Here is an 18,709-nt window from a genome sequence, read left to right as displayed (position 1 = left end):
AAAAAGCAAGGCATCTACAACTCTCATATAACTCTTTACTATAAATCCATAAAAAGTATATTTAATCATAGAAGATTTGTGGAAAATAATGGGGGCTTTTTGAATCAGAAGATTGGGGTTTATATTCCAGTCTGCTGTTTTTTCCAGTGGCCTCTAATCCTTCAAATATCTTGTGGGAAACCAAATGACAGTTCTTACTGAAAAACAGGAAAAGGTGAAAGATGTCTGGTACTAAGAGCTCTAAAGCTTATCTCTCCACTGCTCAAATTGCGTCATCTCTTTAATTCTCTTAGTTTAAATGTTCAATCTAGGTAAATTTTATTTATGCATTATACGTAATCATTTTATTATCTCTACCTTTGTGAATATATGTAGTTATTCTACATGGCCTCTTCCTTTAACTAATGCCTGTAGTTTCAATAAAAGAACCTTTACAGATGCTCATATGACCAGAGAGCATATGGAAGCTTGGCCAGTGGCCATCCAGGTAGATTAGGCATGCATGGATGTTCCAGAAAGAGAGTTATTATTTCCACAGCCTATAATAAAAGTTGGATTTTATTTTATTTTTTTTTTGAATTGGACTCTTAACCTCTTAGTTTGCCTTATGGGAAATGCATTAGGATTTCTGACTAGAGCTCATCGTTATCTGCTGTATTTAGCCCTAAAACCTTAATTAGTAACCCTAAAATCATGGAAATATAATCATGGAATGCATGTGCTTTAAAATTTTGATGTCCAAATGCTTATGAAGTCTTAATTTGAATGCTTAAGAATAGAATACTTAAGTAAATAATGGCAGGGAGGAGATGTTTTGTCAGAAGTAATAATTCCTTACAGCTACATACATTCAACCTTGTGGGTTATACTGTCCCTATTGTGTACCTGAAGGACCTTTTGGGAATCTGAATGTCTTCTGAGTTATGTCTCCTCCTGGTAGCTGGAAAATTTCAAATTCTATAACACTTAGAGATTCATAGTTCGTCATGTGTCACAAAATAAGGTTAATAAATTGTGTGTCAAACATTATCATTGTGGACTCCAAAATAATCCAGTTTCCCAAGGGCTCCTGAAAATACCTTTCTGTGGCCTAGAGGTATTTTTTAAATTAAGGTGAAGTCATTATATATGGAGGTCTCTGTATGTGGGTGTTTCTGTGGCATAAGGACCAGATTTATGAGACATCAGCATGTGAGTTAGGCATGCCTCTGATTGTGTGTGGTGGCATTTTAGGTCAGGCTGACTTTTGGAAAAGGTGCACACAAATCTTTGCACTTGACAGAACAAGCTGCTACCTATCCCAAGAGGAAAATTCACTAATACGTTAATGAATAAGCATTGTTTGTATCACTTGAGCATATGTCAGCTATGGAATCTTTGACTAATTTAACTCCTGTAGACTCAATCTGATTCCATTAGTAATTTGATAGGAAGCTGCAGCCATTTGGCTCCAGACCAGGTGTCAGTATGGCCCACAGCCCAGCTCAATGCCACCTTGTGTGGTGTTGCTCCATTATTTTAAACAGATGTTGTTATTTACTCCAGACATCCTGCATTTCATTAGAGAGTGAAATAGTTGCTGATTCATCTCATTCACTTAGTTTCCAATGGCCCAGTGAATGGGTTGAACATGTGTGGTCTGCAAATGCAGAGGCACATTTAATAAACTATTTATGGGATTATACTTTAGAACAGAATTATCCCCATCCTTCTTAGAATGTTCTTGTCTGTATAGTAGGTTGCCATGTTCTTTCTATAACATGCTCTTTTTTATCACAAAATAAGGTTAAGAAATTATGTATCATACATTATTATTGTGGACTCATTATTTTCTCCTATGCCCTGGTTAATATTAAATGCTTCTTTCATTACTTCCCCTACTCCTCTAAAGTCAGATGTGACAGTAGGTGGTATGATGTGATGTGGCATAAATCAGCACTGACAGTCAATTGTTATGACTATCTTCAGTAGACTGGAAATAGGACCACAACACAAAATTTTATTAAATAAATCAAAACAATATAACAATCAAAAGAGATGATTACTCAACATGCAATGATTTTCAGATACTGTTGTTTTCCTGAAACAATGTTTTATCCTCTTAAATAACATTATTCTTTTAATTCAGAGACTTGGTTTAATATGTAATAAAGAATTAAATGGGTGCAGTTGAGTCAATTTTCTGGAAGTAGTTTCTTACTAGTTTTAAACTGACATCAGAATGTGCATGTAAGCCAGGTGTATTGGTGCATGCCTGTAATCCCAATGATTCACGAGGCTAAGGCAGGAGGACCCCAAGTTTGAGGCCATTCTCAGCAATTTTACAAGACACTGTTTCAGAATAAAAAGAAAAAAAAGCTGGGGATATGGCTCAGTGGGTAAAGTGCCCCTAGCTTTATTCTTTAGTATATCTTTAAAAATGAGGTAACTGGAACTGATTGAGTACCCTCTCATGAGAAACAGAAAACCAGAAATTTTGGTTGGCCATGTCTACAACATTTTCCTACAAAGTTTGCTATAAACATAAGATGGGTGGAGAAGTAATTGACTGACATACTGCTCGAGACATCCAGACATCCATTCATGATCTTCTACAGCATCTATCCAGTGTCTACTGTACTCCAGTCTAACAGATTGAAGAAATTGGAGATTATTAATAAATTAATAAACTCCAGTCTAACATAATGGAGAAACTGGAGATTACAGAAATTGTAGATTATTAATAAATTAATAAAATGAACTCCTTCAGGGATCACCTGCTTTGCATATTGTGCTTCAGGATAATGAACTCTGGTGAAGTTTTCTTACTTACTGTTTTACTTGTTAGTTTTTTGTTTCCAGTGAGAATCTTTGTGTTACATTCAATCTTTTTTTGTTCTCTCCAGTCCTTTTGGTGAAATGAACTGAGCATTCCTTTTGGCCCATAATAAATTACATCTAATAATGACTTTTAATGTTTATTGGCTACCACAGGTTTATTTATACTTTTCAAGTTGAATTCATAAAAGAGATCAGTCCTCTTCCTTTCCTTTGCTCGCTTTTTTAAGCAACCTCATTACTTTCTCCTACTCCCTAGTTAACACCAAATGCTTCTTTCATTACTTCCCTTATTCCTCTAAAGTCAGCTGTGACAGGTGGTATGATGTGATGTGAAATAAATCAGCACTGAGAGTCAATTGTTTTAACTATCATCCATTAGACTTAAAATAGGATGACTACACAAAATTTCATTAAGTAAAACATATTTCAAAAGTTTATTGTTCAAATATTGTATTTGGTAATTATAGCAAAATTAATAAATTTTGAAGCATATTTTGTATTTATTTTCTTCATATTTTTTAGCTTTGCTTTATAGACTTAAGTAAGAATGATGGTTTACTTTTTCACTATATGATGTTTTTTCCCCAGGGAAAGGAATAAGCCTTAATTGACATCAGCAAATAACCTGTAATTCCTGAAGTTAATGAATAGCTTGGGCAATTTTATTTTTAATCCATCTCAAGTAAACTTTGCTTTGATTTCTAATGTATTGTATATATATACATATTTAGTGAATTTTAATTTTAAATTTGCTAAAACTCACACATAAGTATCACTGCATGGAAAAATAAGAATTTGTAAATCATACAAGTAATAGCAATGCATACCAAACTTTCCAGCATACCAGATAGTAAAATAAGTGTGCCATCTACCTGAAAAATGAATTAAAGTTATTCTAGCCTTATAGAATTGTCACATTAGTGTTTTTTAATACTATGGTTTGTAGGATCTAAATAAGAAATATATAGTAAAAATTCCCTTTGTTTTAGTTATTCTATAAAGATTTATTGCATTAAAATTTTGTGAAAAGGTAACAGTTATGGGACTTTCTTATGGGCATACATGTCCAAAGGTAGAATAATGTTCACAAGTTTACAATCATCAAAACCAGAAGTGATCAATGTTTTAACACAATTGCATAAAATTTTCTGATGTATCCTTTGGATTAAATTTAGCATAAAATACCACTTTGTTATTATAAACTGTTTCAGTTCTGTGTAGATGAAGATTTATTTACAATTGTAGAATTATTTGCAATACTTGCAAAATAGAATTTCACATTATATTATTCAGCTTTCCATTACTATAAAAAATGATCAAGAGAGTCGACTTGTAAAGAAACAATGCTTATTTTAACTCAGTTTTAGAGTCTCTGGTCAATTGGCTCTGTTGCTTTTGTGCAAATGGTAAGGTGACACACCGTGGGCAGCAGTAGACATAGAGTAAAACCAATCACCCCATAGCCAACTAATAGGCTAAGGTCCTACAATCTACTCTTAGGGAAGGTCTCCAAGTGAACCTAACATCTCCCACAAGGCCCAGTCTCTAAAGGTCCCAATACTTCCCAATAGTGCTACGCTAAGGGCTAAACCTTTAATACATGGTTGTTCCTTTGAACATTCAAGATCCAAACTCTCATGCACGGTTATATTATTGGACTCATTATGTTCTTTCCTAGAGATTACATATTCTATTGATTTCACAGTCCTTTGAATAATGTGCTTTATGGATTGGCTCATTTGTATGCCCTGAACATATTTTACTCATATGTATTTTAGTTCCAAAGAAAAGAATTCAGTTTCAGTGATTTGTGGTTTTATAAAATTTTTTTTCTTTCTTTTTTAAATAGGCCTTTAGTGAGTTTGAGATTGAACAGCATCAAGAATGTGCTTATGATCACTTAGAAGTATTTGATGGAGAAACAGAAAAGTCCCCAATTCTTGGACGACTATGTGGCAACAAGATACCAGATCCCCTTGTGGCTACTGGAAATAAAATGTTTGTTCGGTTTATTTCTGATGCATCTGTTCAAAGAAAAGGCTTTCAAGCAACACATTCTACAGGTCAGCAAATTAGGGTTGTGCTTCTCTTGTCTGACAAAGACCCAGGTTTCTTTTCTGGTGAATATGTATATTTCATTAATAGGACTGTAAATGAATCTCCAAGCAGAGCACAGAAAAATCTCAAAGTACTATGTGAATTTTTTTGCAAGAATCACTCAGTACCCTACTTAAATATCTTAGAAGAAAAAAATGTTTAGTTTGATTTGTGATTAATATAGTACAGTCAAGTAGAACTAACTCTAAATATTTGTATAATGAACTTCGTGTTAAATTTAGTAATTTGACTTATGTGTTACTGCTAACAGAAATCTGTAGTTTGGTATTGAAAACTCATACAGTGTCTAATAACACACCAGTTTAGCTACTTTTGCATTAATATGTTTTTGTAAATAAGTATGGGATTATCTCTGTTTGATGAAGTCCATTTTTTTTTCTTTTATTTGTTGCACAACATGATTTCCTTCCTAATTCTAAACTCATAATTTGAGTTTCAGAGATTGAATTTCAACTGTATTTTTCTTAAGAGAAAAATAGAAATTTGAGGTAACAGTTTATAATAAAATTGCTTGTGGTGTGAATACAATTTAATTATATGTTTCAGAAATTGTCTAGGGAATATCCTTTATTTTCATTCAGTTTGACAAAAAGATTTTTTTTTTAAATTGTAGCTATTTCCTAAAGTCATTTAGCTTATAGTGACACCTAGTGGCATTGACAATGCACAAACAATTGACACATTTCCAGAAGAGACTTTGTATAAAACAATTAATAATATACAAATATAAAAATAATAATATACTGTGAAATACTTTCAATGAAATTATTTTCTATTTTCTTTGTTTCTCTTTGATTTAGAGATTTGTTTTCATTGTCTGATATTATTTTTTAGTCTATTTTTATTGTGAGCACTAATTTATACTGAAGTCTATGAGAAAGTAAATATCATTTATGCTGATATTATTGGACCTCTACAAATAATACAAATTAATTATTTCTCATGTATTAATATAAATGTGGTTGGAGAAAAATCTCTTATGAACTGTGGCAATTTCATATTAAGGATTTTCCATCTATTTGACATTTTTGTTTAAACATATTTCTGATGACTTATTTAATACTCATTAACAAGCATAGTTTTTAAAAGGTTTGAATCCTATTATTTTATCGATATTGGAGGGGGCATACTGGGGATTGAACTCAGGGGCACTCGACCACTGAGCCACATCCCCAACCCTATTTTATATTTTATTTAGAGACAGGATCTCACTGAGTGGCTTAATACCTCGCTTTTGTTGAGGCTGGCTTTGAACTCACTATCTGAGTAGCTGGGATTAAAGGCATGTGCCTCCGTGCCTGGCTCATCAGTATTTTTGAAAACACAAAGTTCATGCCATTTAAAAAAAATTCCTGCCCATCAGTTTCTATGAATATAGTATAAAATATGCTGTCAAAAATTATTGAAATACCTAATGATAAAGAAATTCAAAATTGCCTGTTTATAAACATTTCTTTTTTCAGTTTTATAAAATCTTACTTTTACAGTGTTTCCTTTTATCCTTTATAAATTGGGAGGATTGACCTTAAATTACGTTCCAGCGTGTCGATACCTTTGGGTCCTGGTCCAAGTATGACTTACCTGGCAGGGAACTTTGGAAAAGGTTATTTCTTTGAATCTCAGTTTAATCATCTGTGAAATAATAATCTAAAAATTTTTTACAGCTGTAAAATTCCATGACTATTATTATTTTTCTATGAAGAAACTCAAAAGTTGCATGATTAATTAGATTTTGTTATTTTTTAAGTTTTCTTCTCATTTAGCTAGCTATCTTAGAATTTTCTGGGTGCTGTATATGTGCCAAATATTCTGATTATACTGACTGATGTTTATATCTTCCAAGTTCACTTATTTTGTAATCTTTCAACAATGTGTTTTTTTTTTTTTTGCCTTTGCTTTGACTAGACAATGTGCCATGTTCATATTTTATAGGAAAAAAATCAGAAATCTGTGGTAAGGACAATATAAGAAATTCCTGTCTGTGGACAGCTTGTAGTCTAAATTGAGTTTCTGGGTTTCTGTTTATCTTTAAGTTTTTGCTGACAAGACAGCCCAGTCCAGTACCATATCTGTCAACTTTTGCTTCATGTGTAAAGCATTTTTGCATTATGTCCTGCCTTCTAGAATACATGTAACTGTTATAGACAAGTCCTCAAGTATACACTTTAGTTTACTTAAACTTCTGTGTACAATTTCAATTTGATCTGCAATAAAAACTTCTAATACTGTAACTTTTAAAACCAGGCGATTAGAAATATTGTTCTAACATAGCTTTGTGGCTACTTTTTCATAAGTTATACTACCCAAGTCCATGAAAAATGAACTTTGTTGGTGAGAGTTCTTGTTTCCTCTGACAGTTGGTTCAGATTTTCAGTCCGAGTTTGTTTTAATCAGGTAACAACTGGTATTATTCCAGCCTAAATCAAACTAATTGAAAGAAACAAATTTTGAAGTAAGAAATACTGTTCTCTCAGAGGGGAGAAACTTGGAGAGAAAATATATAATTTTTAAACATGGCATTGTCTGTTAGGACGTCGTTTTTGTAGTATAATGCATCATATTATTTGTCAATGACATTTAAAAATCCAATAATGTATGATTATGCTCCTTGGAAATTATTTTGATCAAAATCAATTCAATTAGAATGCTCGCTAAAAGCATTTGTAGGTCAAATTACAGCACCTTTTCTTTAATGTAATACTTTACCAGGAAGTAAACACATCTTTCCAAATTAAAACGAAGCCCACCCCTTGGCTTCTCTTCCAGTTATCTTTCTTATTCAGCTCCAATTCCATTTCCCAGAATTTTGTGAAAGACTCTCTCTCTGGCAGCTCGTAAAGTACTTTCAAAGTATTGATTAAAAAAAAAAATTTTGCTGACATACTGAACAACTGGTTTTAGGTTTTTCTGACTTGATAAATGAATAGGGATATTCGCCAAAAATTTGTTGACTCTATTTAAAAATCATCTTTTCAAGGGACCCGTTAATTGCTGTTGACCAGAGTTTGAATAGCCATGGGGAATCTTTAAAAAAATAAATAAAACACTCAAGCAATTGCCCTCAGGCTGCCTATCCTGGACTTTCTCTCAGGACATATTAAAATCACACGTCTTGTACACATAATGTTCACATATTCATCCTTCAAATGTTCTTCATCTAGGCTAAATTCTCTCTCTTTTTTTATGGTAAGAACATTATTTTCAGATTTATTAGTATAGCAGTGATCCGTGGTATTGAGCACTGAAACAGATGAAAAGGGAACTTAGTGCAGCATTTAAAAATATCCTTAAGTGTAGTTTAAGGCATTTTATTTTTTTACTTCCCCCAAGGCAGGCCAGTTTTTAGTCAAATGGAGTAATGACACCTTCCTGTGATTTTTAGGTTCATGAAGACTTGGGGAAACCTCTTTCCCCATTTTGCTCCACTGCTTGCTTCCTTCTTGAGTTCTGTTCCAGGCTGGGGCTTGCAGAGGACTGCCTCTTTTGGATGCTTTTGTTTCCCTGCCTTGTGTCTAGGAAGCAGGCACACACAAGCAAGGGCCCCCTCCACATCTCCTGATGCTCCCTTCAGGTCTTCCTGGGCAGTTTAGTGAAAGCAATGCAAATGCTAACCCTGCAAGACAAAAGAGACCTGTCAATTATACTGAACTTGGAGAATAGGTAGAAATTTTTTTAAAAACCTACAAATGAGATTACAATCTAGTTGACGTATTTTTGTATTGAATTCAGAAATATTTTTCACAAAATGGTTTTACTGGCCTGCAAAAATATAATTTTTCTTTTCTGATAGCAGATTAATAGTGTTTTGAATTGTTGGTCAATATTTGTGACTTTTCATTTCATACCTGAATCGATCCCAGTTTACAGATGATAGCATTTAAATGTTCTTACCAAGAAAAAAATAATGATGATGATGATGATAGCTTAAAATATCAATTACTTTTAACTGTGTGCCAGACACCATCCAAGCATTTACAAATATAAATCCACCCATACATGTGTGTACTATGTATGATCTCCATTTTAAAAGTGAAGTTGTGAGAGGATAGAGCTAGCTCAATAGTAGGACACACGCTTAGCATGTGGAAGGCCCTGGATTTGAATCCCGTTACTAACCATATTTCAAAACAAAGAATAAAATTACAAATGAAGTTGTGGGACAAAGTAGGCAAAGTGTGGATTTGTATCTGGGCAGTTTGACTGTGGTAGTCTGTCACAGGAAGTGAATAATTATTTATAGAGTTCCTGGGATAAGAAAAACATTGTGTTGGAAAAGGGAGGATTCTTGGCTTCCAGTTTGCCAGACAAGGGACATGAAATCCCCAAAGTGATCAGAATTCCAGCCTTCAGGAGTAGTTTCAAAGATGCCTTTCTTGAGTGTATACATCTGTAACAGTAGCACTATGTCAATAGATAGTGCAAGATGGGCCACTTATCATTTGCAAGACAGAGGAACAGTTATACTGACTGTAGCCACCTTCCCCCACAGGCGTGCTTGTGATTAGAAACCCAGTTGGAAGTTTCTTTCAGAATTTATTCACAAGAAGGTCCCTGAAGGAGCAGTTGTCTGTGATAGTGCCCTTCAGTGCATGTAAACCTGGCTGACTGGGTATTCATGCCTTAGCATTCAGAAATATATTGTTATTTAAAATCACCAAAGCACAATATAGGTAAACCATACATATATAAAAATGGGAAATCCAAGTAAGAATTCATCTGCCTGATCCATCTTCACTAAGGACTATCTCGCCCAACTATGTGTTCTGGTACCCAGTGGTTTAGCTTCTCCAGATTTCCCAAATGGGATATTTCCTGGGTCTTCCCTAGTTTTATTACTGAAATTCCAATTCCCAGGAACCCTTTCAGTCTTTGGAAACAGGGACAGAAAGAAAGTCTTTCTCCTGACACTTTTCTGAGCCCATCTTTTTCCTCCCTTCCCTTTCAGGTTGGCATGTGTCCGTGGGCACTGTGGCCTCCCATGGCCTCTCTGCTTAATCTCTAGTTATAAAGTTTGGGCTTCTACCTACTAAAGATTACTGAGAACATTTTTATAAACCTCTTACCTTCTAAAACAAGCTAAAAGTTTGTATGTTCACTGACTTATTTCTTTGATGTATTTTCCTCTTGTGACAAAGTTAATAACTAGAAAATCATATGCTTATTAATATCTCTCTAAAAAAGAAGCCAAAAGGAGCATTTAAAATATTTCATTATAGCAAGCAAACCAACTGTAACTGAATTGGTTCTGGAATTTCAAAGATAAGTATAATTAATTATGCCTGTGTTTTTCTGGATCTAGTTAGATAAATATTTCTAACAGTAAAATAATATGGTGCTATATATGTTGTGTAGAATTTTTATGTAGTGTGTGTGTGCGCACACACACGCACACATGAATTTTATATATTCTGTTGAATTTTAGATCATTTCTTATTCTGGATTCTGGGTTCTGACATTATTAAAGTTAAATTCAAATTAAGACCCTGTTTGTTATTGTTTGTTTGTTTTAACCATAAAAGGAGTTACTTGAGACTAAAAACTATTAGGTCTAATCACAACAACAACAAAATTATTGAGAGTTATTATGTGACAAGTAGTCTTTGAAAAGATTTTATGTGTAAATCCTAAAAACCCATTAACATCGGTGCCAACAGCATCATCTGTATTTTACCCTTGAGAAAACAGTGTCTCAGAGAAGGGACAACACTGACTAGATCACAGACTTTGTAGGTGTTGGAGCTTACATTCCAACTCAGGCAGCCTGTGCTCTCATTTGTACTTAGGCTATTGGGTTGTGGAAATTACATCTGATCCTGGAAATGGAAACAGAAGTTGGAGAATGTCAGAATACACTGAAGTTGAAAATTGGACCAGTTGAAGCTCATTTTTCTAATCCCTTTTTCTTTCCTGGTAGAGTGTGGTGGACGATTGAAAGCAGAACCCAAACCCAGAGACCTATACTCACACGCACAGTTTGGAGATAACAACTACCCAGGACAGGTGGACTGTGAGTGGTTGTTAGTGTCAGAACGAGGCTCTCGACTTGAATTGTCCTTCCAGACCTTTGAAGTGGAAGAAGAAGCTGACTGTGGCTATGACTATGTTGAGCTCTTTGATGGTCTTGATTCCACAGCAGTGGGACTTGGTCGATTCTGTGGATCTGGGGTAAGTACACCACCAAGGGGATACTGTAGACAAAACTAAAAATGCCTATTAATTGATGATTGCTGTGTGTAACATTTAAAATTTGCGATATTTGTGCAAAAAGTTATATTATTAACAGCTTGAAGAAATATAATGAATGTGCCTCTTCCACCCTCCCACTTTTCTACTCCTGATGAATTTGCCTGATTATATTAGCCAAGCAGATTAATTTAGTAGTTATACTTTCTGGTTACTTCCATGTTCTAACTTTTTATTGCGCAATAAGTATTTAAATACTCAATAATCTCAAAGCATGTTCTACCTTTTTATTGTGCAATAGGCATTTAAATAATAATCTAAGTGCAGTAAACTTAAACACATAAATTTAACAATTTCATCACCTTCCTCAATTAAAGCATTAACAGAAAGAATATGCACATCATTCTAATTGACATTCCCTTTTCAGCTGATATTCTTGGTGGGAGTGGAGGGTCAGCTGCTGGTATGTTGGCTCAGTCTATGCTCTAGGAATATTGTTCATTTCACAGTGTCTCATGTACAAGTGCAGAGTGCCAGAAACAGGCTAGAAAAGGTCACCATGAGAAATGAGAACCAAAAAAAGAAAGATTAAGGTTTTCTCAATGCTTCTTTCCTGGGATGCACTGAATTAATATTGAATAGTCTTCTGAATACATATTCTGTTGTGAAGATATCAGTCCCAATTTTTTGAATGTCTGCCAGTATCTATTGCCTAAATAATACTGTTGAACTTTTGCCCAAATAACAACTGAAATAAAGAAAAAAGAAATTTCTTGCTACTTAAATTATTAAAGCAAAAATTAATTGAAGATTTCAATTCTAGAGTGGCTTTGACTCAGTAATTTGTGAAACAAATTTAATATCCCTTTACCTTTTCTGACCTCTCTTTATAAATATATTTTAAAAAAAAACTTTCCTTAAGGGTTTGGGGAAGAAATACAAATCTAGAAAGGAAAGTAGAAACAGGCTCATGCAGGTTTGAAGCCCAGCTATAGCATTGACTAGCCTTTTGATGTCTAGCATAACATTGTCTTTTCTCAGTCTCAAGTTTCCTCATCTGTAAAAGGAAGCAGTCAATCATATTGATTTGTCAAGGTTGTTGGGAGGGTGGAATTATATGCCAAAGAAAAACACGCTGAAACATGCATTGCCATGAAGAAAAAGCAACTCATTCTGTTGTTTTGTTTTGTTTTGTTTCAGCCACCAGAAGAAATCTATTCAATTGGGGATGCCATTTTAATTCATTTTCACACGGATGACACAATCAACAAGAAAGGATTTTATGTAAGATACAAAAGCATAAGATATCCAGAAACCACACATACCAAAAAGTAACACCAAAACCTCTGTCAGAACATAAAGGATTGTGCACAATGGAGAGAAGACATAGACATATTTTTAAAAAAAAAACTGATGATATTAGCACAAATGTTTTTATATAATGAGTTTGAACAAAAGAAAACTATAAGGTCAGAATGATTTCTGTACTAGAAGACAAGCTTCCAGCCAATCCTGTTTAGCAACAGGAGGATATTTGAACTCCGTGCTTGATGTGCTGTTAAAGCTGGTTGAGGGGCATCTTGTGCTTCAAGGGAGACTCTACAAGCTTCTGTTCACAGCTTGAAACAGATGCCTCACAATTCAGACAGTTCAATTCAGGGGCTGTGACCCTGCAAATGTTCCTTTTGACCATTTTTCAAGATTTGGGACTGATCTTGCAGGTCATAAACTGGAAAAACCTCCTCTTAGCATAATTGCTCTGACTTTGTATCACTGATACAATGTAAACCAGATCAATATGAGCTGATGTGAAATGGGAGTCTTTGAGGGTGGTTTGTACTTTAAGTGTGTGTGTGTGTGTGTGTGTGTGTGTGTGTGTGTGTGTGTGTCCGTCTGTCTGTCTGATGTTTGGAAACTGGAATATTTCAGCTTCATTATTTTCACTTTCAGGCCAGCTTAACCTCTTTGAAACACAAATGATCTTGAGACCACTTCATTGTTCTTGCATTTTGACTAGTGTAAGAGGTCAAGTAGTGTCAATTAAAGCCAATGCTGATCATCATTTATTTAATTACTGGAAATGCCCAGTTAATTGGTGAATTCAGTTCCTTCTGTGTAAGTGCTGCCTTTTTACACCAAATCCAAGAAGCCTGTGATGTCTTACGAACCTTATGAGAAAACTTCCCCGGGGTGTGCACAGGATTCTTCTAGATGCCTGCCTGGATGGACCACACTCAAGTTACTACTGCTGCTATTGTCTGTTTTTCATTGTTGACCTATTATTGTTGTAGTTATTATTGTTGATATTGTCATGGTTAGTGTATTTAAAAAAATTAGATGAAGTGGAAATAGGCCTTGTGAGAATTGAAAACTCTTATTTTATTCCCTCTGTCTCTCTCCATCTCTCTCTTCCTGAATCAGTTTAAAAATGCAATGTTGGGGAAAAAAATGAATTCATTACTGAAAGATTTCCTATGGTGCTATTGCATAAACATTTTTTAAAAACACATTTTGACCTTTGAGCCAACCACCTGTAGACTATGAATGTCTCCCTGTGTCTGGCTGTTAGCATTTGAAGACTAAAGACTTGTTAAATATACCAAGAGTATATCATTGCCTGGGCAGCCCTTGTCCTGTGGAACAACTTCTTATAATGCCTTAGAATTCTTGCACATGATCAAACAGATCCTCCTAGAAACACACCTCTGAAATGTTGAACCTGATAGTGTATGTGAATCAGTAGCTCCGTGAGGAAAATCCATTTCTGTGACTGAGACATCGGACGTAAATATGGTGACCTGCTTTTGTTGTAGAAAATGTAATTTTAGAATGAGTTTTCTGCTTTACAGCCATGTGTGTTTTTAATATTAATGTACGTATATGTGAGACTGTCTGAGTGAGTGAAGCCACAAGATGGTGAAAAAGTAATGAGATGGTTGAAAAGTTAAATTTATTGTGCCAAGTTCTACTATAATCCTGTTTGAAGTAGCACCGTTCTTAGGATTCATGGACAAATAATGGGAACTTCTAATTATTATCAACCCCATTAAAGAAAGACTCTTTCCTTTAGAGAACTCTATTTTGATGTTTTTGGATGTTGATGTAGATTGCTCTATGAAATAGCTTTGTTTCTGTTACCTGTCCATGAATGTTCAGTGTTTAATAAAATTGGGTATATTTCTTTATTTTTACAGAATTAAACTATACACACAGATGTAGCTAATTTGTTCTTTCTCTCATTGTTCTCCTGAAAAGACGTTCCCCTACTCAGAAATTGTAAAGTGTAAATACATTTTTTTTTAAACGTAGTTTTGATCTCAATGACTGTTACTTTAGAAATGTGTAACTATTGCCTGCAATGTAGATGTGCCTCTGCTTGGAGCTGATTTATTCCAGTAACTTCCACTATTTTTTCACTGATCTCCAATTAGCTAAGATATGCCAGGAATGGAGAAGAGAGAAGAAGGCATTTACAGCAGGAGAGTTCTACACTACTCTGAGCCTGTGCTAGGCACATACACTAGCTCCTTCTAAACTTCATACTACCCATTGAGGACTGGAAACATTGTCATTTTGTAGTCAGGACCTGAGGCACCAATACATTATGCCACTTCCCAGGGTCACAGTGTAAAGTTAGATGTAGAAACCCAGCTTGTCTGATATCAACATCTGTACCCAATGTAGTTGAATCAATCTCAATATATACAAACAGTAGGGTTTTTGAATGATGAAACTTTTTCACATAAAGTAAATTTTAGGGGTGAATTAGAGTAACACTTTCAGGGTAAAGATATTGCTCCTTTTAGGAACAGCATGAAAAGTAGAATGTTAACTGTAGATGTCGTTAAGAACCAGAATTAATACTAAAAATTTAAAACAAACACACTGTAGTTTGAACCTTTTGTTAAAATGAATATATTAAATTATTTTACATGGCATGGTAGGGAAATTATAGCATTCTATTTTAAGAAATAGTCTGAATATTCCAGTTGACATTAGGCCACAATGAGCTATGCTCAACCCCATTGGGAAATTATAGAGGTTTGTAGGAAGCATATTGTCATAACTTTAGACCTTCAGTGTGCATATTAATTTTATTGTATATTATGTCAGATATGAGTTTACTGCATATAATTTTTACCTTAATTCAACATTTGCCTTACGTGTGTTGTTAAGTGCAGACAGCTTCATTGTTATTTTGTTAGTAATTGTTAGACATTGTTCTAGGCATTTTATTAAATTAATATTGTAAATTATTATGAATCCCTAATCAGCATATTGGTTTTGCTTTATATTTGCAAAAGTTCTAACTCCTGTGCAATCCTCAGGACTATACACAGAACAAAAACAACAAAAATTCTGCTCAATATGATTTTTTAAGTTATTTTTAAAAGTTAATTTAAAAAATAAATATTACTTTTAAGGTGATAATAATAAAACAATTGCACAAAACAACTTTTTAAAGGCAATGGATGAGAAATAGTAGTTGTATTTCCAAAGTCCCCAAATATCCCGTGTCTTCCTTGGTTGACTTTTTGCTATCTTGAGCTAATTTTAATGTGTCACAGTATCAAATTTAAAGCTTGTTCAATTTTGTTAAATATTCTAGACTCTCTTACTTGGTTTCTATTATTGCTACATTTTTGATGGTAAACTTCAAATATCAAATTTTGTTCAGTATAAGGAAAATCCCCCAAAGCATCAAAACTAATTTTATTTTTTAATGGGTTAAAAGGTATTTTTAAAAAATCATTAAATTTCATCCATATTTATATTTAGTACAACCATGTGTGACATTAAAAGTAACTTACTTAAAGCAATTACCAAAATATTTGGAGACTTATTTAGTGTTATGGGAATAAGATTTGACTTTTGGAAAACCTTTGATATCACTTGTTAAATCTATCATGGGAGGTAGAAAACAGGAATAATAATTATATTCAAAAGCTTTATAAAATTTGAATTTTAATGCTTTCCATTTTACAAGAACAGACATGTAAGATGAACATATCAACGAGAAAAATGCAATCTGTAAATGAAACTTTTTAATGCTTTAATTCAAAGCAAATGGTTTCCGATGACTATTTACCTTTTGGTCTTTTAGTGATATTGTTATAAAATTTAGAAATGTTGTCATTAGCTTAGGAAGCAAGTGATGGCAAAGCCAACTTTAATACAGTATGAAGCAGCATTCTTAGTTTCCAAAAGTTCTTTTGACATATACTTTTCTCATTTTCCATCTTTTAACTTGCCAGTCAATCACTCACTGAGCCTGAATTCATGCTGATTGTCTGACTTAGGTGCAACCTTGACATCATACTTCAGGGACCAACACAGGAAGATTTCTAAGCAGCTGTAGAGCCCTAAGCACATCTCACTATATATAAAACCTTTCTCTCAATTTTTTAAATAAAAAATGAATACAATAAGCAACACTTTTAAAGACTTGCAAGTGAAAATATAATTGGAAATATATAAACATTGTAGGATGATTATAATAGATAAATGACTATTACAAATAGTCTTTCCATATGTGTATTCCCATACAAATATGCTTTCCATATGTGTCCAAAGCTCTGTTAGTGTATCTTCCTGAAAAGCAAGTGTTGAAATTTAGTTAATGACAGTAATTTCAATCAAAATATAAAAATGAAACTCTATTCCCTCATGACATTTTTATGGTAGAATCAGTTCATCTCAAAAATATTAGTGACACTGACAAAATAGTGTTGAAAAAATTTTTTAATTTTTTATTTGTATATGACAGCAGAATGCATTAGAATTCTTATTACACATATATAGCACAATTTTTCATATCTCTGGTTGTATACAAAGCATATTCACAACAATAAGTGTCTTCATACATATACTTTGGATAATAATGTCCATCACATCCCACCATCATTTCTAACCCATGCCCTCTCCCTTCCCCTTCCACCCCTCTGCCCTATCTAGAGTTTGTCTATTCCTCCCATGATCCCACAGCCTACCCCACTATGAATCAGCCTCCTTATGTCAGAGAAAACATTCGACATTTGGATTTTTGGGATTGGCTAACTGCACTTAACATTATCTTCTCTAACTCCATCCATTTAGCTTTGAATGCCATGATTTTACTCTCTTTGATTGCTGAGTAATATTCCATTGTGTAAATATGCCACATTTTTTAATCCATTAATCTATTGAAGGGCACCTAGGTGTTCCAAAGTTTAGCTGTTGTGAATTGTGCTACTATAAACATTGATGTGGCAGTGTCCCTGTAGTATGCTCTTTTTAAATCCTTTGGGTATAGACCAAGGAGAGGGATAGCTGGGTCAAATGGTGGTTCCATTCCCAATTTTCCAAGAAATCTCCATACTGCTTTCCATAGTGGCTGAACCAATTTGCAGTCCCACCAGCAGTGTATGAGTGTACCTTTTTCCTCACATCCTCACCAACACTTATTGTTGTTTGTATTCATAATAGCTGCCGTTCTGATTGGAGTGAGATGAAATCTTAGATTAGTTTTGATTTGCATTTCCAATCAAAACTACTGTAAGATTTCATCTCATTCCAGTCAGAATAGCAGCTATTATGAATACAAACAACAGTAAGTGTTGAAAAATTTAAGGTATGTAAGGGGTTTATTTCAAAGAATGCCATTAAGATTATCTAAATAGGAAGATCATCCAGAAAGTACAAATAAAGTGAGAGGATCATAGATAATAAGCTTAAGTATATAAAACTACCCCAAAAAATATTTAGTGGGTGTACCCTAGATGACTAAAACTCAAAGTAAATTGCAGAAAAGCTTTCCACAGGGATCTAATGCATGTATCAAAAGTCATTTCATAGCATTGTGTATCTATTGTTTTAATTTCCTAGTATTAAAAGGTTCCCATAAGTTTTGTTATTTTCAAAACAAAGGGGATAGTACATCCAATGTATTTTGTTTACTTATTTATTTTAATCTGTTTATTCATTGAAAATATATTTGCATAATGCCTACTAAATATGTGAAGTAGTGTATGAGTTAAGATAAAAAAGAAAAATCACAATCTTTGCTTTTATGGATCTTAAATTCTAGTTGGACAGATAAGCATTGAAAAACATCTTCAAAAGTCAAAACTGAAATAATAAAACTATATATGTATTTTATCATCATGTTTGGGACTTAAATATATATTGTGGTTTGTATTTTGAGATAAGCATTAAACTAGGTCTTCTTTCCATAATCTTAACTGTGCATTTTTAATAATTCGGTTGTCATATAAAATTAACTTTATTTTGCATTAATTACTTGCACTTTTAACCTATAAATCCTTCTCATGATGGGCAAAAGGGGCTTTTGTAAATAAAATAATTTGTCAATAACATACCTAGTACCAGCTCCAGTTGTTGTTGATAATATGCAGTTCCTCTTAAGATGTAGGTTGAAACACCCAAGACTCATTTGTCTAATCAATTCGGATGGGAGGAAAGGGAAATTTTAAATAGCAAGATGATAAAATTCTTGTCTCACCATTTGCTTATCTTTCAAGACAACAAATAAAATTTATTTTTATTTTTTATTTAATTTTTTCAGTGCTGTGCAGTGGTAAACCTAAGC

At 33.7% G+C, this 18,709-nt stretch overlaps 1 protein-coding gene across 2 annotated transcripts in view; it reads left to right on the top strand.

The window, feature by feature from the left end:
* Positions 1 to 18,390, top strand: part of TLL1 (tolloid like 1) — a 207,118-nt gene extending 188,728 nt beyond the window's left edge. For both annotated transcript variants that reach the window (XM_081269024.1, XM_081269025.1), the window contains 3 exons: positions 4,670 to 4,883; positions 10,853 to 11,103; positions 12,322 to 18,390. In XM_081269024.1, coding sequence (XP_081125150.1) covers positions 4,670 to 4,883; positions 10,853 to 11,103; positions 12,322 to 12,456 — 600 coding nt within the window. In that variant the 3' untranslated portion in view covers positions 12,457 to 18,390. The remainder of the gene's footprint in view (positions 1 to 4,669; positions 4,884 to 10,852; positions 11,104 to 12,321) is intronic.
* Positions 18,391 to 18,709: the final 319 nt, after the last annotated feature.

This window comes from Spermophilus citellus (genome assembly GCF_964194105.1).
Source record: "Spermophilus citellus genome assembly, chromosome: 16".
Taxonomy (NCBI): Eukaryota; Metazoa; Chordata; class Mammalia; order Rodentia; family Sciuridae; genus Spermophilus; species Spermophilus citellus.
The sequence above is the reverse complement of the archived record's forward strand: the minus strand, read 5'-3'. Positions and strand labels throughout refer to the sequence as shown.